This window comes from Diadema antillarum, unplaced genomic scaffold (assembly GCF_040938485.1).
Source record: "Diadema antillarum isolate AM-2024a unplaced genomic scaffold, OU_Dant_1.0 scf00000020, whole genome shotgun sequence".
Classification (NCBI taxonomy): Eukaryota; Metazoa; Echinodermata; class Echinoidea; order Diadematoida; family Diadematidae; genus Diadema; species Diadema antillarum.
The window spans coordinates 3,525,447-3,550,630 of NW_027270909.1; the positions used below are offsets into that span (position 1 = coordinate 3,525,447).

Sequence of the window (25,184 nt, forward strand, 5' to 3'; positions counted from 1 at the left end):
TTCTGCTCCAGCAAAACCGTGTAAGTATACTCTTCCATAGATACATTATGCTGATCTTTCAAAGCAAAATTTTTGTTGTTGCCCTTCATTAAATGCACCCTCTACTCTCGGGGTATCACAATAATAATAATCATATTGACTGCATTTATTTGCTTTGGCATCTAATTTGACTTGCTATTTAAAAGCTTTTTCATCAACATTCAGTTGTAAGTTTGACCCAGTTGTAAGTTTAAAGCATACGTGTAAGCTTAATCAGGTATAGCAATGTTAAGGGAGGGAACAGTGACACAATGGCCCAAATTCACAAAGGTGGTACAATTGAAACCATGGTTTAAACTATGGACAATTTGTACGGAGCGCCAAGTGACGAAATGACTGATTTCATAACGAAATAGGCCATGCGACACTTGGCGCTCCATACAGATTACGAAATGACTAATTTAATAATGAAATAGGCCATGCGACACTTGGCGCTACATACAAATTGTCCATGTTTCAACCATGGTTTCAATTGTACCACCTCCATGAATTCGGGCGAATAAGGGGATAATATGTAATCTCCATAAAATACATTGACAAGTAGTTTCTGAACAGTTATGATGCAAGCATTCAAAAGTGTACGCCAATTGGCAAAGAAAACTCTGTAAGGGTTTATATTTCAAAAATATAGTTTATCATTATAAAATGCATCATTTAAATATCACTTAAACATTTCAGAACATCTACAGTCCTCTACATTGTATCTCAGTAGCTGTAATTAATGTCACTTACCCCTGATCCCCTAAACCATGTAGAAAGATCACCTGTAAGATACAAAAAGGTCACATAGAGGAATGGTTATATTGCTACACCAACAGCCATCTTTAGATTTACAAATAGCCATCAATTAGAAAGACAAATCATCAGCCAGTGAATAGGCTTCAAGACATTCATACATGATTATATTTTTCTTCATAACACCTTGACTATTGATACAGGGGAACGTCGTTATGAGTTGTGCGGGACTCCTGAAATTTTCTTTATATACATTAAGTATCTTGTTTGAATGTTATTGCAGGGATGAAAAGTAAAAAACAAGCGAAAGGAATTGGAACTGCAAAATTACTTTATAGAAATATCAAGTATGTGTATCTTGCTACGGCTGACCTCATTAAACAAGGTTTTCAAATGTGTACTATAAACTGTATTGATTAGGCTGAGCAGATGCCAAAGTAACACAGTGCTACAACTGTACATCCATCATGCTTGCATACATTGTAGTATATTGGATATTAAAAGGCTCTAGATTTGGAAACACAAGGTCTGGCATTCAAATCCTGCCTGGTTTGTTCATCCATGGACAAGATGTTTGCTTAAACAATGTTCCTCCTGACTGTGGTATTTAAAATGGGAATCTCCTCACAATGCTGGGGTTAATAATTATAATGGCAGGGCCCTCTGGGCAAGCAGTTTAAACACTGGAGACGCTTTGCATATTTTGTATTGTATGACTTCTCATTCATTATCATGGAGGACATGTATTTAACAGCAAAGCCATAGTGATATTTCATTTAATATTACACTAGAGGAGGCAATAATCGTAATGTTCCCTGCCATGTTGACAGAAATTGCCGGAGACAGAATAAATGCGCTCAATTAGAAATATAGAGGAAGCTTACTGTGGCGGTGTGATCACCCGATGGAATAACGGCAGCAGAGTTGGAAGACGCCATACTGGAGTAGGAGTTGCCGCACATGTACCGACTGCTGATTGGCCCAGTTGAATGCCCGTGTGACCCTATTGGACAACTGCCTCCTTTGTCTGTTACCCCTCCTGTTGCTGATGGTGTTTGACCGTTGTGGGTGGGGCCAGGAAGTGGTGGGTGTGTCCTGGAGGAATGCAAGCAGCTGATTGGCTGAACGAGGATGGAAGTGAGACTGACCAAGGACTGTAACCTAAGCGACAGTCTGGTGACGGGAGAGGACAGGCTAAACATCAATGCTCCCTGCACACCTACAGTAATACAACAAAAAGTGAAATAAACAACAAGCAAACAGTAAAATTTAAGCACCAAGGTGTATGACAAACATTCAAACCTGACATTCAAAACAGTCTTGTACAAATGTACAGTACATGCCACTATCACAAATCATTCATCTAAAACAGTTAAAACCTGTGCAGAGGAAAGATTGTTCAGGAGGCTATGAGAGTGTGATTCAAGCAAGAGCAATGAGAATAACCTGAAAAAAGTTGAATAGGAGAATAAATCAGTGCAGATCAGTACTTCTAGTCTGCACAGAGGTTTTGATTGATTCTGTACAATGGTGTCCAGCATTATGCAGCACTCCTACAACAAATATACAGAAAACAGTGCTTTTTGTGCCACACACCATTTTTGTTTCTTTTTATAGTAAATTAATTCATGAAAAATATGTCCTGTATAACTAATATTCCATCCTATTTTCAGCTGTAAAGAAGACAGAGTGTGACTTGGAAATGCTGCATTGATATTCGCTCAGCATCTTCACTGAAGACCTGATCAAGCTGTGGCAACTTTTAAAATTTTCAAGATACACTGTTTAATTTTTCCTAGGAAATGAGAAAGAATGTCACACAAAATCAAATAGATGAGCTGAATCCAAGATCATAACAGCACCACTCCAAATTATGTCATTGTACGGTATAGGCTACAATATTCATAGTTTCATACACTGTAAATTCTTAAGCTGCATACACCATGTTTCCGGCAGCCATGGCAGCCCCATCTGCCCAAAACGCAGTGCGCCTAGGATAAGACATTTTCCTGTTTTCTCCCTTCGCATTGTATTCTTTTCGTTCCAGTCCTCGCCCAGGTGAACATCTATCAGACGCTGTTCTCACAGCGTCTGATCAGGCTAGACTATCAATATCTTTTGTCGCATGCATCCCGCCACAAACCACCTCCACAGCTTTGTTATGATCTATTACGTGCCGCCATGTTTCATTGCATTCACCTCGTTTTATCAAAGCACACAACATCCCTCATTAGCACCGGGACAGCTGTGGCAAATTGTTGACAATTTAAAAATCTGACGAGGCATCCAGGGCAATCACAGCTTGCCATGTTTGACAATCCCGACTCACTGCGCCGTTTCACATCCATAGCATTTTTTCCATGGTTGCCTGAAACAGGACTGCCGTGGTTGTCGGGAACATGGTGTAAACGCAGCTTCAACTGCGTGATTTATGAGTGTCACCACACAATGGCTACGAATTTACAAGTTCATTACGTACCATACTACAACTCTAAATCATACTATTGTACACCTTTCACGAATGCATGTTACACAAATTATCACTATCGGAGTAATGCAAACAGTTCAATAAGAGTCATGTTCATGAACTCTGAATATAATGCACTAGTATCATTTTTTTTTTACAAGCCCTCATTTAAAAAAAAGGCCTAGAAAAGACAGATAATCATCATCATAGTATTCTGCACACGCCCCTTCTGATGATGCTTGCGTAAAAAGGATGACCCTTTGACTGCACCTTGGAAATAGTGCCCATCATTCTGAATTGCATTCACAAACTCTTAGTCAGGTCATGATGCTGTAATGTTGATAATAGTGGTACATCAAAATTGCACAATTTATACAATCGTATGGCTCTGGTCTTGCTTCGATTTTGTGACCAAAATAATGCAGGTACCAGGTAACTTACAGTATCTGCGTAATTGAGTTTATGAAAGGGGTATCAGCTTTACAGGGTCCAAAAGAAAGTGGTTTCGCACTGGATACACCTGTGTACATGGTCCAATGACACATTGATGGAAAATATGGTAGCACAGAATTACACAAAGCATACAGATCTACTGGTTGGTAATTAGAGCAAAACTTTTATAAAACAGGCATTGACATGTACATCTGTAATACTTACAAATTCATCAAGAGATATCCAGTAATACAAGAAAGATGAACACATAACATGTTATTCCATGTCTGCCCACAGATGTATTAGATACTAAGACCCAAATGCTCACTCTGGTTAATACCAGGAGATGAAGTCAAATGTAGTCTCTGGGCTTGTATTACGTGTATGTAGCATACTTGTGAAGAGTTGTATCACTGTTAGTCTGGCTTCCAGACTACAGTACAGTATCTCCATGCATTTTTGATTCCCAGAATATTAACACCCTTTTACGACAAAAAAAAAAAAAAAAAAAAAAAAAAAAAGTAGCAGATTCAGCTGGATGGGTCATTTACAAAGGCAGGGACTTTGTTGCTGTGAAGGGCATATTTTGCTGAAGGGACCACAGTTGGCAAAGTGGACTAGAAACCAGACTATATCAATGTACACGATTATTCTTGGCTTGGAATTTGTGGGAAAAAATATGTACATTTGTATTGGGGAAAAAACAACAACAGCAATGAATAACATCCCTTCCCTTATCGAATGAAGAGCAAACCATCAATTCGAGGCTTAGAATTCTGAATCCAAGGGAGAGTTTGCGATGAATAGGTTACACCGGGTGTGGCTCAAAAATGCTATGAACCTGCCTCAAGAGAGAGAGAAAAAAAAAACTCACTCTTTAATAAAAGTCAAACAAGCATGCTCTGTTGTCTGTATTGAGGCTTTGAAAATGGCCATAATACTCCGGTTCTACAGAATGGAGTCATCACTGCCATGGTCTGCATGTAACTGCCTATTAGCAGTCAGAAGACTTAATGTATATCGGTAGAGAGCAATGTGTATCATGTAACAAAATGTAAGGGTTTAAAATATGTTGAATCAAGTGTAATGTAAGTCAGTACCCTAAAATATGGCCATGGCAAATGGAAAATATAGCAAGAGTACATAGCGTACGTAAATAAAAAAAAAGAGGGTTTGACAAACAAGGATAGCAGATGGTAAGGGTGACAAAGCATTCTTTTCAGTAAAAGAAAACAAATTTAACCAATCATGGCAGAGAGACATCACAAAGAAGGCTAAACAGACTTGAAAAGAAACATTCTATTTTAAAAAGCGAGGTGAAGTTTAGTGTATAGCAGTCTTCTTTTTTTTTTTTTCTTCCATTTTTTATTTGCAGAAAAGAAAAGAAAAATGTCGTGGCTACCTGTATAATGTAGCTGCAAACAATAGTTTGACTCATGACTTTCATAAGATAAGAAGAAATGTCAGGGAAAACAGCAGTATTAAGATATCAAATGTACCCCTCTTAGGAATCTAGAGTACTTGAGGAATCTACTGTATGCTTCTGAGAGTCTGCAATAAATATAGAACACCAAATGATGACATGTACAAAATCGTGTACAATGCATGTGGACTAAAAGGGCCAATGGTAATTAAAATGTTTAATTTCAAGAGAGGTGAAGAGAATTCACAGGCCTATTCCAACTACAGGCCTATCAACACAGTTTGTATCTACGAGGTACTGTAAAAGTGGATATTTTCACGCAATTAATTTTTCGCGCTTGGCCGGGTATAAAAGAAGAGTTTCGCATGTTTTTAATTCTGCAGTATTTTAAGACATCATGCACAGGAACATAATGGCAAGCAAAAATATTCGCGTGCTTTATTTTCGCGCTAGTTTCTGGTTGCACGAAAAGCGTGAACATTTCAACACCGCGAAAATTTCCACTTTTACGGTACCCTGTTAACCCTACTGTAAATCTTCAATATACAGTGTACATTTTGACTTTAAAACACAAACATTAAAGTCAATGAATGAAATATCCTACAAAAGTTAACGCTTAAAATTGGAATATATATTCTTCATTGCTTTGGACAGGATGAAGATCAGATGAACCTTTGAATTTACTTTGATAATTCTTACATTCAATATGGTCTAAAATAACCTCCTTTTGTATAAACTTTCCCAGATTTGATGACTGTGGTCAGGTGAGAGGTCACATGTTATATCATGCATTTATAATCACAAAAGAAAGAAATGCACACTAGGACGTAGGAGATGATGTACTGTACAGTACAGTACAAACATACTCAGAGCAGAAACAAAACTTGGGCAGGAACTGTGGCATATCGTGTAGCAGATATGGTACATTGGATTTTTTGTGTGTCTAATCAGTGACAGGAGCTCTGTTACATTACAGCGCAGCAGACTCACACTAGAGTATATTTACATAGTAGCTGCACTATACAAATTTGTCTTTGAATTATTATTATTATCATTATCTACCTGTAGGCCTATACCAAACGGTATAGCTATATATTACAAATTCATGTCTGAATGCTGACTAACGAAACGACGTATAACGAAACGATGTACATAACAAAACGACGATCAGAGCATCATTTTGAACTAGAAGTCGTATAAATAAACGTATCAGCATTCCGTCATGCCTACTGTACGTTGTACAAACCAGTGTAGTATACTGCGTCTGCCGTCTGAACGTACAATTGTATGGCGACCGTAGAACGGTATAAGTGGGCGGGGCTTTATGTGAGCACGCACGAGGGGTGACCCTCCTCCTCTCAGTAGCGGCGACGTCATGACCATAACAACATGCGCAGTGGGAACTGCGCATAAGACTATACGACGTTTTCCAGAACGGTTGAAGATTAGCGTCTGAACCGTCTGTTGGCTATACTATGAGTCTTTCTACAGTGTACACTGTACAAATTTGTACGTCTTTGGTATAAACTGGCTCGTGTCTGAACAGGGGGTAGGACTTTTGATTTTCAATCAGAGAACCCAAATTTGAATCCCGTTCAGTGCTTGTACTGTAATGTCTTTGGACAAGATGTTTTTACCTGTCATGTCCCCTCAACTTGGGTGTATAATAAGTGGGTACCTGACAACGCTAGGGTAATAATAATGACAGGGCAGAGCAGTGTAGTGGTAACAATGAAGAGGCTAATTAACCTGGATAAAGAAGACCATTATTACTTCACTCAAGTACAATTGTATACAATGTACAGTGTACAGAGTTGTACATGACAGCCAATATAATGATGAAACTCCACAGGGTTTCAATTTGTAATACATTGCATTTATAAAGATACAAAGCCCTGTACATGTTATGCATATTACAATGTATACTATGTACACCTTCACTTTAATAGAATAGCACTCAGAGACATAGCGATTTAATGCAACAACTTTGTTGTTCACAGACCTGATAGTGCATAGTGTATGCTTCACAGAGCATACACTGTACAGAATGACAAAGTTCTTCTCAAATAATATTTCAAATTAGGAATGCTATGCATTCGTCTCATGCAGAAAAAAAACACCCACATATTATGATCTAAAAGATGCATTGTACCAGGTACCACTTTCACAATTGATTGCGATCAGATGATGCATTCTGCTGATTAAGGCATCTACTAGAACCGCCTCACAATAATGAGATAAATCAGCCATGCAAACATTAAAACTGATGGTAAAAAATTTAATTGCACTCAGGGGACAGTTTATAGCTGGGCATATGAGCTATTCTTCCCCTGAAGTTAATTCCATTATGCAATTGCGTTCAATTACTGGAGCCTGGCCGGTAAGTTGTGCAAGCGTCTATAAATATTCTCCATGGTTACATGTAACCATGGAGAATACATACGAGCCTTGATGAAATCAATTTCGTCCTGATAGACTACTGAATAAAAAGAAAACAAGATGATAATAGAGTACATGTACATCACACATTAACAAGCAAGACAAACAACCATCAACCTGTAATACAATTTGCATAGCAAGGCCAGAACAGTTGAGATCTCAGTATTTGTCGGTGCTGTACTCTAGTGATAAAGTTTAAGAAAACAACAATATGGCCTACTACTTTAAATCATGCATTCGGCAGGCTACAATAATAATCTCTACTAACAAGAAACAAAACAAAACAAAAATCTATACAAGATGCAACCAGATAAAGGAATTACATGTATATTGTTCTTACTGCACAACCCACAGCTGTGTACTATCTACCAGTACATCAACGAACCTTTGAGGGCATTCACCGTGTATAATATGCTGCCAACTGTCACTCTCAATTACATTATATGTATGGCCACTTACATGCTGTCGTCTTTCTTTCTACTGTCTCCAATGTATGATAATATAATCATAACTCTCTAAAGGGCACAGAATTGATTGTCCACAGCAATGCAAGGTAGCCACTTAACTAGCTACGTACATGTAGTGTACATTGTGTGTCTATAGATGGAAGGCATCCGATGGTTTCAGCACGCAGAGGCCCCCCATTTCTTGGGTACTACACCAAGGAGAGGACGAAGGACGGAGAAATATCAAATTTTGGGGACGCCTCGTCCTCTTCACCCGCCTTGCCTTGCCGCATGGCTGGTTGGCAACATGCCATGGTGAATTGGCAGCAACCAGAGCTTTGCTGCCTTGTTTGCTGCGTGCGGCTTAAAGGAACACATACTGGTTACCCTACTTTAAAGGGACTGGTCTGGTTAAACAGGAAAAAGGTAGTTACAGAACAATCTTCAATAGCAATCATTTGTTCCTTTAATAGAAGAGACACATGATTTAGAATTTACTGCTGAATGTCACAAGATTCTCTATCAAAGTGGTAGCATCAAGATCCTCATAAATCTGTAGATTGGGAAATGAATTACTATTATTGGTAATTGCTTTTAAAAAGAATATTTAAAAAATGAGGGAGTAGTTCGATCCATAAGATTTTGCAACGGACAACTTACCGACTGTAGAGTGATTCTTACAGACCCCCATAAACACTGTGTGTGGGTGGGGGTATTATAATGTTATCGTACAAATATGTACATGTAAAAATAACAAATGAAAATAACATGATCATATACAATTAAACGATATATTAAATGCACTTGTTGCAGATTGAAAGCATACATTGTAGGCAGTGTAAAACATTTGTGAGGAGACATGTGACATTTGTCTGCCTGTCCATTTGTGTGTGTGCATGTGTTGTATAAATAGCAGGCTAATGGAGGTAAAATCACTTGGACACTTCTGCAGTTTAGTACGTGATGGTGACTGTCATTCACCTACTTCAGTGGCTGCCCTGGATGCTTGCGAGTCAGGAGACTAAATATCGAGTTGAAAATTCACGATGGAATGTATGACATTCTTAAAGGGGATGACAAGTTTCTGCAGTTTCTGCAGAGCCAGTTTACATGTAGGAGCTACACTCTTATACGGTGTGATATGGTCACCAGTGATGCAGACCCAGATTGAATCCTTAGCTTGGGACCCAGTCAGCATGCCCCAATGAGGATGCTAAACAAAGAGCACCCTAGGGCTTTGACCATATGCTAAGGCTATAACAGATTCATGTGTGCGCATAAACTTGCATCCTATATCGCTGTACGTATGCACAGACACACATGCTTACAATCAGGTACAAACACAGGGCACATCCTCTAACCTGCAGTCTTAAAGGTAGACTTCAGTGAAGAAGAAAGCAAGGTGACTATTAAAGAATCAATTCTGTATCGAGTATAGTGATGGAAAATACAACTCCAATTTAATCATGTACATGTATGGTAAATACAGTGTACATGCTTGTACTCAATGATTATGAAACATCACTGATAGTGATGCCTCACATGTACAAATGTATTAAGCAGAGTAGAATCTCATTGCAGTCAAAAAAATCTCTCTGAAATATAAGTGTCAAATCTTAGACATGTGGTGATAGGTCTTTTGGAAAAATGGCACCCTCATTATGGAATAATCTCCCTCTCAGTGTTAGATGCATTACAGAATTTGATAAATTCAAATCTGTGTTAAAAACTCACCTTTTTGACAATTGTTGATTACATGTTTGAATAGAAAAATATGTGATAGATTTTGTTTCATTAATTTTGTACACGCATAGAGACGTACACGCATCTTATGGTATTATGCGTTTCTAAGAACTGACTATTATTATCATTATTATTATGTCTGCCTGTAGCGTGTCTCTGCAACATCCTTAATGTAGAGCAAACATCAAGGCTAAGACAAAAGGAACTTGCAAGAGAGACATACTAGATAACTGAATTCCACACCAGGAGTAAGCACTAAGGGAAGATGGCTGGGCATATATAATATTGCAGAGAGAGAGAGAGAGAGAGAGAGAGAGAGGGAGAAAGTGGAATAATATGATAGATTATATGGCAGTGTTGTCCTTGGCAAGCTACATGTATTGTTAACTCTGCTGCACTTATCAAGAGTGAAAATGAAAAGAAAGCAAAAATGAATTCATGACTGAGAGAAAACAGAGGAGAATGAAAAAAAAAAATAGAAGGCTGAATGCAGTCATAATTTAGAGAAAGGGAGAGGGGGAGGGGGGGGGGGGGATGGAGCGAGGGAGGGAGAGGATATACATAGAGAGATGTACCGAGAGGAGGGGAGGGAAAAGTTGTGAAGAACAGGCTACTGTAAATCGAGGAATGTTTGCGTGCATTTTAATTTCGCGAATTTCACGAGCGCCAAGATTTGCAAAAATTAAAATGCACGCGAAATTTCTTGTCTACACTATGCATTGAACGCCAGTGGCAAATCGCTGAAATTTCATGCCACGAAAAAGGCCGTCAGCTCCAATTTGCGAGAATTTCGTGCCGCGAATATATCATGTTTTTATTTAATACAGTATCTGATTCATTATAGTGTACTGACACTGTACAGACAATCAATGAGGATTATGTAGCCGGTAGGTCTACGATACTACGATACCCTGTTAAATCACATTTACATACAAACAACTGCCTACCTGCCTTCATGTCTGTCAATAAAGCCATCAGGATAAATTGCTTTGCATCACAGCTGAATGCATCATGTGCCTAAAATGCATACAATGTATCCATATTTCATTGCAGTCCCCTTCTGTCAGGAATAAATTGCTGACACAAGGGAAATGAAAGCCCACAAAGCTTGTGACCTCCAATTCATGTTTGGAAAAAAGAAAAAAAAAAACTCACTGAATTTGACAACTGATAGAATCCTGTTTTTCTTGTGCAAACACATAATATCATTATAATCTTGGTAGGAGAAAAGCTAGCATTTGGATTCAGGTACATGTACATGTAGGTAAGCTTCTTTTTACACAATTCATCCCATACAACATGTCTGTTTTTTATGCAAAAAGGATAAAACAATCAGGTATAAAGATATTCCTCCTTTTTTCCCCTAGAATACATACAAAATAATTTAAGAGCATTTCTGTATGTATATGTAATATTATTAATGTGGGCATGATTTACACACACCAAAAAAAAAAAAAAAAAAAAAAAGAGATCATACTTTAATATTGAAAAGCCATTACATGAGAAGAGCTTTAAATACTTTTAAAGAAATTTTAAAATACTGTATTTTATTCACAGATTGGAATGCATCGTGAAGTCACTTCTTTGCTGGTTTTGTATTTAGAGGTTTACACATAGTTTACCTGAGCTCAGTTGATTCTGGAATTTGACATGTAGTCTCTATGAATGATGAATTTTATAGCTGCTGCATTTAAAACCTCTATCAATAGATTCAAAATTACACATCAACAACTGCATTATCCAAAGGCCACAAATTATTCTTAAGAGAGCTACTATATGATTAAGGGGTAGCCTTTTGCCTTTGTGTGTGTGTGTGTGTGTGTGTGTGTGTGTGTGTGTGAGTATGTGAGTGTGTGTGTGTGTGGTAGCGTTGCTCTTTCACGGGTCCTGCCACTGTGGCTACCGTACATACAGTACACAGCACCAGTTTAACCGATTTCATAACTGGGTCAAGAATGAGAGCATGAATAAATATCTCCTCCGATGATGTGTCCACCAGACAAGGTACATTATGCATTGATCAAATTAAAGATCTCCTCTGATAATGAATTGCTCTCTGCATTGCCACAACCAACTGGGTTACAATGTTTTTGCTAGCACTGGCTTGTTGGTTTGTCTGTCTGTCTGACATTTGCAAAATAGCTCAAAAAGTTATGCATTATGAACAGAAAAAAACAAATGATGACATAAGGAAGAGATGATTACATTTTGGCAGTAATCTGGGTTTAATACCATACTGATCCAGGAAATTCATTGAATTTTTGAGGGACAAGCATTTATATTCTTTAGAATATAATAGGGCCAATGAACAAGGGAATTCAAGTTGCACGCTCTCAATTCGCAGGAGGAAGCTAAGTCAGAGACACCAGAAAGGACTCTTTATCATTGGTAAATTGGGCCATTCTCAGAGGCCGATCCAGGAATTCCGTAAAGGGGAGGCGCCTGTACAAAATTAAAGGGGGGGGGGGGAGGGGCACACTCGCCTCCCCCATTTTTACAAAATTCTTCTGTTTAACAAAAAAATAAAGAGGGGACGCGAGCCAGGGGCGCACCCCTCTGGATTAGCCACTGATTTTCAGGATCTAAACATGGGTGAAAATTAGCTGCTTGATGGAGGTCTGCATTCTCTGAGTGCTTTTCTACGAAGAATTTTATTAGTACCATAGGGCTCCATCCTTGATACTACTTTACGGTAATAGAAAGCACATCATAGTTAAAGGTAGGGGATACCTTTTACAAACCTCCCAAAATGCTGCAAAACATTAAAGATGAATCTCAGGGGACTTGCTTAGGCCACTGCTTAGAAATTTGGAAGTCAACAGTTATCTAAAATGTGAATAATGCACAAAACTCAACTACTCAGTAGTTCTGTGTGTCAGCCACACTTAAGCCTTTTTGTTGCAGTCTTCTGTATTTGTTATCTATAAACACAAATCGAAAAGTACAAGAGCTGATTTAATAACATATAGAGTGTGTGGCAAGAATGTATATAATAGAAATGTTTGTAAGTGTTGATGAACTTTCTTCACAAAATATACATGATGGACACACATGCAGCGCATGGGTCTGCAAAGGTACAATTGTAGCCTAGTAATGTACTGGAATTTACGGTGAGCCCCGAAAAAAAATCAATTCAAAATCTAACGGTAAAAAAAAAAAATGTACTAAATGTTACCTTCCACTTTCAATACTTTATGGGAGTTTCTAAAATGATACTCTCTTCAACATACCACTGTATTTATACAACTCTTCATTTAAGGCATGCAAATGGGATTCCCTACCTTTAAGACAAAATATTGGGGCCAAAAGCAGAGACATCCATGATCCACACACTGTAACTCTATGGACAGAGCAAACTGCACTGATCCCTAGGCAGGCCATTCATGTGTTAATAACATGTCTACATCTACTGCTGATGACTAATACAAGTTACACACAGTGCTGGGCATATACTATGCATTGTGCATGAGAATTATGAATTTTTACTACAAGGTATTACAGAATATTGAATTTGCATTTGTGGTCTGTGTGTGCATGTGTGTTCATTTGTGTGTGAGTGTGTGTGTGTATAGTTAAGTGAGACAAAATGGAAAGATAGACCGACAGATAAAAGCAAGAGCAGAGGGAGGAAAAAGAAAACAAAGAAAAGATGACATCAATATCTAGATATATTTGTACATACAATGTAGTATCATCATTCTTTTCTTTAATATAAGATTTTCTTTTCAAAATGTTGTGCATAATCCTAGCAACATCTTTAGATCATTAGCAAGTAAAACCACTGATACAACATGTAAAAATTTACAAAGAGATCAAATAGTAAACTTTGTTGTGAATTTTATTGAAAAAAAATGTGTCCAATGAATTTAATAATTATTTTACTTGTACAAGTGCATGTATGTGGATAAACATCACTATCATTGTACATGAATGCTGCCTACACTTTTCATTAAACACAATCTACATTAAAAATTTGCAAAAAATTGTTTTAAAAACTACAGGCATAATTAAATTGCAACTTTGTATTGTATGCTTTTTGTTCCTATGAAACAAGGAATATTCAAAGATAATATCACACTCTAAAGCTCTTTTTATCAAGTCTATTTCTTCTCTTTCAACAACAGTAATTCTATCCCACTGATGATGAAAAATCATTCTTCCTGACACCTCTTGAAAGACTGAGCAATGAAAACTAACTTCCCAGGTATAAAACATCCCATACAGGGTTACATTTGCATTACAACGTGTACTTTTAACTGTTATTTCAGAACTTCATTCTGTTTTTGCAATTTGAAGAAAATGTCTATTTGGTGTGCATTGTACCTTGAATTATTTCAAGGGTTTTCAAATCATTAATATAAATTGTCCATTTACACTATATAAAGGGAACAAATGAGCAAACATTGTACGCAAAATTCAGTGTACATCACAAATTTACAACACCCACACAGACTAGCAATGGCTCATCCTAAACCGTTCCCCAATTTGCCCATCTGTACACAACCCAAATGGGAAACACTAGTAGAGTGGACACAAGTCGCGTGAGATTGATAAGCCATAAAGCACCATGTTTACAAAGCCCCGATAGCCACAAGCTGTTCTCTCTTAAGCGGAGCACCCATCCCTTCTTTAGAGTCAAATCACTCCCTTCCCCGCAATCTTGATTGATGAGGTCGCCTTTAATAACATGCTACGAGGGGACCGCAAGTGTGGGGAGAAGCTAGAAGAGGGAAATTACACAGAACCAACTTGACATGCAGGGGAGAGATTACACAAGAGCATTAGACAGAGGTGCAATGTAGACAGAGACAGAGAGAGAGTAATAATGAAAACACATAAATATGAGATAGAAAATACAAAGAGAGTCATATTAATGTACATGTATAAGAAAATACAGAGACTTGAATTGAATTGAAAGGGTATTTTATTGAGTAATGTCCATTGCAGCCCGCAGGCTGGATTGCAGACATTTTACAGAAATAAGCACGATACTACAGCTGTATGTATGTACAAGATTGTATAAAATATATAGAATGACATGATCATAAAATGAAATACAACAGCAGACTGCAGGGAAAAAGAGAGAATATGAAAAAAACATTGTGAGAGATTGTACATTAGCGATAGATACTGTGAGAAGAAATGAGAATGATGTAATGCACTGCAATTCTGATGACAAAGAGACTAAAGTTATAAATAAAGAGAAGAGATAGAGAAGACAAAAGTGAGAGACACACAATTGAACTCCTATGCATGCAGAGAGGAGAGAGATTTTATGATAAAGGACAAAGGGTGGTCTAAAATTTGAGCATGTCGCAAGCTCAGAATGTGAGAATATTGCTGAAATTGTGTAGAGGGCACATATATGAGCACATACTAGTATGCAATATTTCACAGCTAATCTCTCTTTGTGCTGTTTACACTGACTCAATGTTCTCTCTCATGTTTTGCACACAAATATCTAAGTAACAGGTAGTTTGATGTTTCTTAAATGTTTTGCACATGTTTTTCACATGTTTGAATACGTACATTTTATATTTCAAGCTTGTTGCAAATTCTTGAGGATGGTGCATGGCATGTTGCTGGCGTTTGAGGATGCTGCACGCGAATTTGAGCATGTTGCAGCAACATGCTGAAACCCCTCGTGGAGCACCCTGTGCACACCATACATGCATAGGGAGGCAGAATATAATAAAGGACAAGGAGGAATGTACATATTGCAAGAGGGGAATATGTCTGTATAGATATGTACAAATCTGTAGATTACTGTCCACAGTGAGGTCATTTCTGTACATGTATCATGTATTTGAATTTATATTTAAAATACAGAAAATGGACACAGAATAAATGGACTCGTAGAATATTATAGACAGAGTATTGTGGAGAGAAATAAATGCAAGAGAAGAGAAAGATGAGAATTTTATAAAGTGCGGAAAACATAGATTTTACATTACAATATGGATGTATTGGTGATGTGACTATACAGTGATGATGGGGGGGGGGGTGCAACCTCCACGCAAGAAAGCTGTCAGGAAGAAGAATGGCATTATAACATGCAGCATCCACAGTGGGACAGACATGTAGTACGGGTGAGAAAGTTGACAGGCAGATGTTTTAATAATATACCTAAAGGAGCACATGGATCAAAGGCAGGACAAGTGTTGAGAAGCATTACACGTGTACAAGAAGACAGGGTATACATGTAGTGCAGGTATTGACAGAGTTTGAATGTACAACTTGTAGACAGGCATACAATGTACAGTAAATACTAAATTCATAATTCAATGGATCACATACAAGTAGAAACATTTGGTCGTTGGTGGTTGGGTCCATGCATCAGCTGTACGCTACATTCGAATTCTTGAGTATTATACAGTAGCTCCTTGAAATACAATTGCGTACAGGTTTTGCTTGACTAAAAAACATTGTTCAACAACAACATTCATACTGTAACTGCAGATTTGTAAGAATTTTGTAAGACTATCATAATGGAGAACTACAATGTATACACGTGTACATGTACGTACACAATTTTGTAAGCATCATGACACCCTGACAACTTTGAATTGCAACTGTGGTTTTATTTTAACAGTACATGGAAGTTTGTTTGACAGTGGTTGAAAAATGCTTGCCCAAGCTGGAAATCATAATCATATTCTACCCTGCAATTCTGGAGATAATAGACTTATTACAGACCTTTTCATTCATTCATCTTAATAAACTTACCACGTTTCTACAATATCAATTTGTGACATACAATGTTCAGTGTACTGATGTAAAACATTGTACTTGTACAATATGTACATACTGTATACAATTGTATATGCACATCCACAGATCAAACAATAAATTTTATACTATAAGGTACGTATTTATACACAATGACCTTTTTATTTATAATCAAAGTAACAGGATATTCAAGAATCTCAATGATTCTGAGAGTAAGCTGTACATACATTATGTATATGTCTGCATTTTTGGAATTACATGGCAAGATACAAATGTATGGGGAAAACTCACAGATATGCAGTGCGATATGCTTTCATGGGGATGTACACTTTGTACACCTGTACACGTACGAACATCATATCCTAGAGGTAGTTCATTGTATAAAGCATGGATATCATCCATAAGGGAATGAAAAATCTACTTCACAGTTCCTAGTACAAGCTGTACTTAGATTGTGATATCAGGTTATTTTTTATGATAAAAGTGCAGAAATAATCCGTATCTAACACTGTTTGTAATCAGAGATCTGATCTGATAATGATTTGAAATACTCCTGAAAAGGACTGTTACAATTTGATTCCTACACAATCAATTAGAAAGTCTCTGCTTTTTTGCACAACTTTTAAGAAACGTAATACTCTGTACAGTACAGTCTACATGACATGCTAGAAATAACTAGACTGGTACTGTTACTTTATATGTCATATTATATGCAAAACTGTGAGTGTAAAACCCCGTTTCCAGTGCGAGGCTCGGCCGCGGCCGAGCCCGCCTTCATTTCAGTGTAAACGCGCAAAAGGCCAAATGCGGGGCCAAAATTGGCCGCGCATTTGGCCACGCTCTGGAGGTGGTCTCGGCCGCGGCCAATCTTAGTCTGGCTTCCAAACCCTCTGCCCGTATTATTTCGCTATTCACTATATTAACCCCTTCAATGTCGAAAACAAGTATACAATCTGTAGCTTAAGGTGGTTTTGTCCTGCAAAGGATTTTTCCTTCGGCACAGGCCTTTGCCCGAACGGCGATGGAATTCAATTGGCAAAGGGTCTGAAAACCAGACTTTTATACCAATTTGCATTTGTTTACAAGCAGAGCACCACTACGACAAAATATTGAAAGGTTTGAATTAAAAGCGCGGCCGAGCCCGGCAGTGTAAACGGACAAAATTGCGGGGCTCGGCCCCGCAATTGAGGGTGGGCTCGGTCGCGGCTCGGCCCAGCCCCGCACTGTAAACGGGGTTCCAGTTCATTTGCCACATAACAATATCAATAGTGATGAATCACCTTCAAATGAATTTATTAACCCTATTCCCACCGGCATTTTGGGCCCCCCCCCCCCCTCAACGTTTTGCGTGATTATTCCGCAACGCGTGATGCTCTCACCACAACATTTTATGACTTTTTTCTTTCAAGTATCGCGCAAATTTTGAGACCAAATTTGTCACTCCTGGGCATACCGTTTGAAGCCACGCCCCTTTGAAAAAAATTTGTCGACCCAAAAATTGCTCAAAAACATGATTTTGTGTACAAATCCAATGTACGTGTACGTAAATTGTGTTTTTGCAATTAATTCATATAAAAATGAATTGGAGCACAAAGCTGATGAAAAATAGATATTTTTACTTTCAACGGCTGATAATGATTCATTTTAGCCTGATTATGCTTTAAAAAGTTTCTGCGGCAAATTTTGACTAAAAAAAAACAAAAACAAATTTAAGTTAAAAAAAAAGAAATTATACATAAGAAATTCAATAAACAATAAAATACTTAAGAAATGATTATGAAGCCAAATTTTTGCTTGAATATTATTGTTGAGGATATTGACAAGAATATGTTCACCAAAAATTAGAAGTCTTGGAGCTTTATTTTTTTATTTATAGGCAAAAAAAATATTTTTGCATAAATTAGCATTTATAAGTTAATATAAAATACATTTAAATTAAAATTTGAAAAATCTAACTATACAGTCTTGTAGATTACATTGGCCTCTACCTTAGTGCAAATTTTCGTGAGGATCGCACGATCCACGACTTAGATCTGAAGGGGGGTCCAAAAAGGCCCCCCCCTCCTGGTGGTTTCAAGTCCCTCAAAAAACCCGGTGGGACTACAGGGTTAAGTGGAAGTGAAAGCAGTTGCACAGCATGTTGTTCAGTATCATTTTCTCTACCAACCAAAAATTATGCTACAGGGAACAGCCACACTGGAGAACATTTATGTGCTGTCTGCAATGGAAGCCATGCAAGCTGTGGGATTTTCAGAGTGAGCTCGTGGCACGCACAGGAAGATGTACATGGCTTGCGCGCTGTCTGAATTTGTCCCTCCCTGTAGCTCATTGTTATTTCTTTTTTTTAATTATTTCAGGTTTATGAAATACAATGTAGGAAAAGTAACATTTTTTTGCAGAATAGAATTGCCCGATTTTATTTTTCTCTTTTCTCTTGACCCCTTGAGGATGACTCAACGATGAGGATGTACAAATGTAGAGCGGGGGACAATTCTTTTGTGACGACTGCACCGCGATTGTGGAATGATCTTCCTCGGTTCGCCTGCATTTCCCCATCCCTTGATGTCTTCAAGAAGAATCTTAAGACTTCCCTTTTTAATGCTAATCTGTGACTGAATTTTGTTGTGAAGTGCTGTGAAACCAGTCATTGACTGTGTAGGGGCGCTATATAAATGATCTGATTGTATCGTATTGTATTGTATGACTCCCGAGTACATACTCGGGCAAATGCCTCTAGATGGGAAATGCGTGTTGTGCACAGCAAAATCAGTCTGTCCTCAACGACAAAGGGTTAATGAATACCGGATACCATACAGACAGATTTGTAAAATGATGTCAGACTTCAGTGTCATGGGCGGATTCGTGCATGCAGAGGTGACAGCCGCAGAAAAGAGCACAGAAAATTTCGAGTCAGATCACGCCGATCAGCAATAGGTGAGTTAGCCCTGCATTTACTTACCTGTAATAAACCTGCTGGCACTTCAGTGGATCGCTGCACATCGGTTGATTAAAATGAACTTTTTGTCAAAAAGGGCAGACAGAATTTTTTTCTTCTTTTTCATCATGGAACTAGTGTAGAGGTCTATGGAGAGTGGACATGTGAGTGTAAAACAACAACAACAAATAAACAAAACAAAAAAAAAAACTTGCGACAAAACGTCAGATGTGAGATGGATGCAAAGTGAAGAGGATGCCTCACGAGTATCTCGGTCCAAGCGAGGGCGTCAGTCATGATATGAGCATGGCCAGGTGCTCATGAGGGAGGGGTCCTTATGTCCATATGAGCATGAGCCCCCCTCATGAGCGGGTTTCCGGTCCCTGACTGATACAACACTAAGTATGTTTCTTTAAATGTCAGTCAAACTCTGATCTTGTACGGTACAACGATCTACTTTTGGAGACGTCTTGAGCTCTGATTTTCGATCCTGTTTTTGCTCGAGAGCTTACAAGTTTTATCTGACAGTCACCCGCATTGCACTACATGTAGCGCCATTGCCATTGGCATTGTTGAATGTTGGGTATTAAAATAGATAAATTTACATTCCATTAAACTTCTGTTTAAATAGGTCTAGGGCCTACAAATACAGATACGAGAAGTCATTTATTATTGTACATGGGGCTAGACATACAAATACGTGTACTCCAGTAGGCTGAATACGCCATCAGTGCCCAAACTCTACAAATACTGCAGTATTAAAGGGTGTGTACAGTTCTGGTCGTGGTGAGGATTTAGCTTACACATTGTTAAAATACTATAGCCTATAGGCCTACATGTATAGGCCTAACGTTAATGTTTTGCGAGATATTCAGTAACCATTCTACGAGATGTCAAAGAGCATGCAATTAAAGGGGTAGGTCCTATCAAAAGTTTATTTGATGAAAATCGTTTTGAAATGGCTGATCTGAAATATCCAAAAACAATGTGAAACAAAGATATCCTGACATAGATATCTAATCTAGTAATAGTATTAGTACTTAGTAGTAATAAAACTCGGCGTGGCCTGTCGCCTTTTATCATCATCACTTTTTTGGCTATCTCAGCCATTTGAAAACCAATTTTCATTAAATAAATGTTGAATTCTTCTCAATATTACATGCTCTTTCATATTTCATAAGAGGTTTCTCATTATCATCTTACCTAGGAATGTTCAAAACATGAATCCCCACCTCAACCAGTAGGGTTGGACCTACTACTCATCGACCACCTAATGTTTATTTGCTTGATAAGAATATTTAACACTGAAATTCATGTAAAAAACTTGACCTACGAGATTGAGAAAATCCAGCTCTATCAAATGCCGTTGTTCCCTTTTCGATTCGAAGTTTCAGTGCAAAAATATCGCCGACGAACTAGCGTGGCCTCGTTTCAGCTCCCCGCGGTAAATCTCGTTATTAGGATCGACCGCTGTTTTTGCATTGACAATGCACGCAAACCGACTTTTACCGAGTTGTATTGAACACCGTGTTGTAGAAAACGTCTACGAAGCTTTTTAGAAACTTCCATAGACATTACATTGTGTTGTCATTACAATTCGGTGAAAATATTCATTCGAAATTTTGTCCTTGATTAAAACCATTAATGAACAGTGAATTATCGCGTTTTCCCATACCATCCTCATCTGCATTCAAAACAAATCCATTTTTATGAATGTGCTTTGCGCGCAGAGAAGTGCGTACTAGCAGTTAAGTGTTCAGTGCGCGAATTATACGCAGTCGGTTTAAAAGAAGGTGGTCGATATGTAGATCTAGTAGGGCTACCATACTGTACAGACATGTCCCTTTTTAAACTTACCATGCTTACAGTAGGGCCTAAGAGTGTAACTGTTAAGACTTAGAATTCTACACATTATTGTTAGAATGTATCACTATCACTCAGTATCACTAACGTTACTCCGTAAAGGCCGTGTCACACAATAACGCGGGCTTGTGGCGAGGAGGTAGTTTCCAGCACGTAGAAGATTTTCAGCGGGCTAACAAGAATGTTTGATATTTTCATTCATGCCTTGTCATACCGTACGGGGGAACTTCTGCGGCTTGACTTCGGGGAAACAAATTTACTCCAAGGAGCTCTCCGCAGTTGGTCCGCACCTGACAGTATCTAGCGCGTAGTTGCCCGGAGGTGCTCACGCAAGTCCGATTTAATCGCAGCCAAGTTTTGAGCATGACCAAAACTTTTTCCGGGTGAGTCACGGGAATGCCCGTAGAGGTCCACGCAGAACGCCAGTAGGAGACCCTTAGCGGCAGTACTTCCCAGGCAATTCCCACGCAGGTACTTCGCAGTCCCGTATGCAGCCAAGATAATGAAATTCTGTGAGATTTCAGCCATTCCATTAGAGGAATTCCTTCACTAAGTTGTCAGCCCCCACGCGACTGGTACAAAGGTCACACAGTATACTCGCAAGTATAACGCGTCCAGCAAGTAAGACACATGCGCTGACTCGCACAAATCCTTTTCCGCCCTCAGGAATGTCCGGTATGCTAGAAAATCCCTACACGTAACAAGCCCGAGTAGCTTGCCCGGAAAGGTGTGACAGGGCCTAAACACGGTTGCGGGTAAAAAAATAATGCGTGCGCACCTCCGGGCGACTACTTTTTAGATAGAATTCTACATGCTAGGTACATGTACTGTCATGTGCGGATATCTACGGGGACCTCCGGGTAGTCAAAATTGTTCTTTGCAAGTCGCACGCAAGGCTGGTGTGACACGGCCTTTAGTCTATAATATTATCTTCAGGGAGGTGGGGAGTTCTCTATTTTCCAGTATTTCTTCCCACATCTCCCTGGATGTATGGTGGTTGCAACGCAATCATCAGCAAAGTCGCGGTCGAGGCCTACAATATCAGTCCGGGAAACCCGCTCATGAGGACCGCCCCCGCGTACGAGGATGGTCCCTCCTCATGAGGACCTCCCCCCGCCTCATGAGGCCCCCCGGGGAACGCCTCATGAGGCCCCCCATTCACTTCTTATTCATCTCACATCTGACGTATAAATTGTCGCAACTTTGCACGGTGATTTTTTGTTATGCACTTGTCAATGTAATGACTCACCCCACTACCCCCGGACATGGGTGCGTCATTTCCTCGTTTGGTCCGTCAAATTTGTGACCCAGGTGTGCGTCATTTTACCAGCTATGTCCGTCAAATTTTTGACCGAGAGGTGCGTCAAAATCCCATCATTGTCGTCAAATTTTTGACCGAGGGGTGCGTCATGGTACGTCACTTGGCTATGGAAAATAACACGCATTATTCTGAACCGAGGGGTGCGTCATGGTATGCACTTGGCTGTGGAAAACTGCACGCATTTTTGCACGCTACCAGTACCGGATACACGTACGTACCGCGAGTGAATTTACAGTGAGCGCTGTCCCGCGGCAAGTGAAAATCAAAGTCGGGAAGCGTTTTGGAGTAGGCCTAAGAGGGAAAAATGCTTGCCCGAATCTGGCAAGCAAATGATTTAAAAGCCACCCTTTCTCCTCACATTTTCTTTCCAACAAACTCATGAAATCACGCATACTCAATCTCAAGCCAGACGGACTGTTATAGCGATATAACGACTTCAACCTCACAGTACTAACGCTAGTAAAATCAAAGATCGTATACGGAATTCCGTATTGGTATACCGTTGCGTGGTGCGTACTGCGCGTACCTGCAGCTCTGCTCAGTAGCAGGCAAGTCGAGTGTTAGTGGTGCGCGACTCGCTCGCTAACGCTGTGCAATTCGCAAGTGAGCAGCGTGCTCGTTATTCCTCATCGAACGTACATCGTCCATGTGTTGCATTCAACCGGACTAGAAATGGCCGCGCATATACAGCGCATCTGCAGACAAGTCATATGTATGGCCAGGTGACTATGGATTGCATGCATGCACATTAACATTCGGAATATCGTAGCAGCAGAGTGATGTACGGTGAATGACGGTACGGTGCTTACAGGGCCAGGGTAAGGGAAACTTGCCGAAACTTTGACAAATTGTGTTTACGAACCGAAAGAAAATGAAATTGCTTGAATAAAGCGTATGCAAAAATCCTTTCAGTATTTACGGGGGTGCGTCAAATGTACCGAGGATGTCCGTCAAAAAAGTGACCTAGGTGTTCGTCAAAAACCCCGTGTTGTCCGTCAAAAAAGTGACTGTGGTGTTCGTCAAAAACCCCGTGTGGTCCGTCAAAAAGTGACTGTGGGGGTGCGTCAAAAACCCCGTGTGGTCAGTCAAAAAATGACCATGACGCACCCATGTCCGGGGGTAGTGGGGTGCGTCATTACATTGACAAGTGCATTACACACACATGTCCACTATCCATGATGAAAAGAAGAAAAAATCCTGTCTGTTTTTTTTTTTTTAAATCGAGTTTTAATCACCCGATGCAGAGCGCCCATCAAAACACGGGCGCCAGCGCGTTCGCACAATGCAAGACTGCCGCACCTAGCGGCCTGATCCGACTAAATATTTTCGATGCTTTTTTCTGCGGCTCTCACCTCTCCGCGCACGAATTAGCCTCGTGAAGCTGAAGTCTGACATCTTTTTACACAAATTCGTAACGAGAAAAATTAAATCAGTACTAACCTGATCTTGTCCATATATTCCAAATTACTATTCCACACTGATAGAGTAGGTGGGTAGATGACATACTCCAGTTTGTTAGCAAAATAATCACTTTGTAGGTATGACGAGTTCACTTTCTTCGTCAATTCCGCCCACGATGCCGCCGTTTGGGCGCTTTTTCTGGAATCATCCCGCGACGCGACGTACGTCGCATCACATCACGCATCCAGCACATACTAAGTACCAGACTGGTATGTGCTGGATGCGTGATGTGATGCGACGTACGTCGCGTCGCGGGATGATTCCAGAGAAAGCGCCCAAACGGTAAGCGGGCGGCGGAATCGTGGGCGGAATTGACGAAGAAAGTGAACTCGTCATACCTACAAAGTGATTATTTTGCTAACAAACTGGAGTATGTCATCTACCCACCTACTCTATCAGTGTGGAATAGTAATTTGGAATATATGGACAAGATCAGGTTTAGTACTGATTTAATTTTTCTCGTTACGAATTTGTGTAAAAAGATGTCAGACTTCAGCTTCACGAGGCTAATTCGTGCGCGGAGAGGTGAGAGCCGCAGAAAAAAGCATCGAAAATATTTAGTCGGATCAGGCCGCTAGGTGCGGCAGTCTTGCATTGTGCGAACGCGCTGGCGCCCGTGTTTTGATGGGCGCTCTGCATCGGGTGATTAAAACTCGATTTAAAAAAAAAAAAAAAACAGACAGGATTTTTTCTTCTTTTCATCATGGATAGTGGACATGTGTGTGTAACAAAAAATCACCGTGCAAAGTTGCGACAATTTATACGTCAGATGTGAGATGAATAAGAAGTGAATGGGGGGCCTCATGAGGCGTTCCCCGGGGGGCCTCATGAGGCGGGGGGAGGTCCTCATGAGGAGGGACCATCCTCGTACGCGGGGGCGGTCCTCATGAGCGGGTTTCCCGGACTGATAATATGTAAATCACACAGGACACAGGTCAAGTTTTGAGTGCACAATTCATTGCCAAGTGTTGTTCTAAATTTGATAGTTAGACTCTACTCCAGCATTTCACACCATCCACACAATTAACGACGTGCAGAATATACGTAACCCAACGTCTTCCACTCTTCATGATTACTCGTACTTACCTCAATGGAGAACTCTCGTTTTTGCTGTGTTCTCTCCCTCTGCTTTGCACTTCCAACACACAGTG

At 39.5% G+C, this 25,184-nt stretch overlaps 1 protein-coding gene across 1 annotated transcript in view; it reads right to left on the reverse strand.

Moving 5' to 3' along the window:
• LOC139729053 (acyl-protein thioesterase 1-like) overlaps positions 1 to 25,184 on the reverse strand; it is a 35,463-nt gene extending 10,279 nt beyond the window's left edge. The window contains exons 1-3 of the mRNA XM_071639983.1: positions 25,120 to 25,184; positions 1,659 to 1,993; positions 772 to 803 (exon numbers count right to left, since the gene is read on the reverse strand). Coding sequence (XP_071496084.1) covers positions 772 to 803; positions 1,659 to 1,976 — 350 coding nt within the window. The 5' untranslated portion in view covers positions 1,977 to 1,993; positions 25,120 to 25,184. The remainder of the gene's footprint in view (positions 1 to 771; positions 804 to 1,658; positions 1,994 to 25,119) is intronic.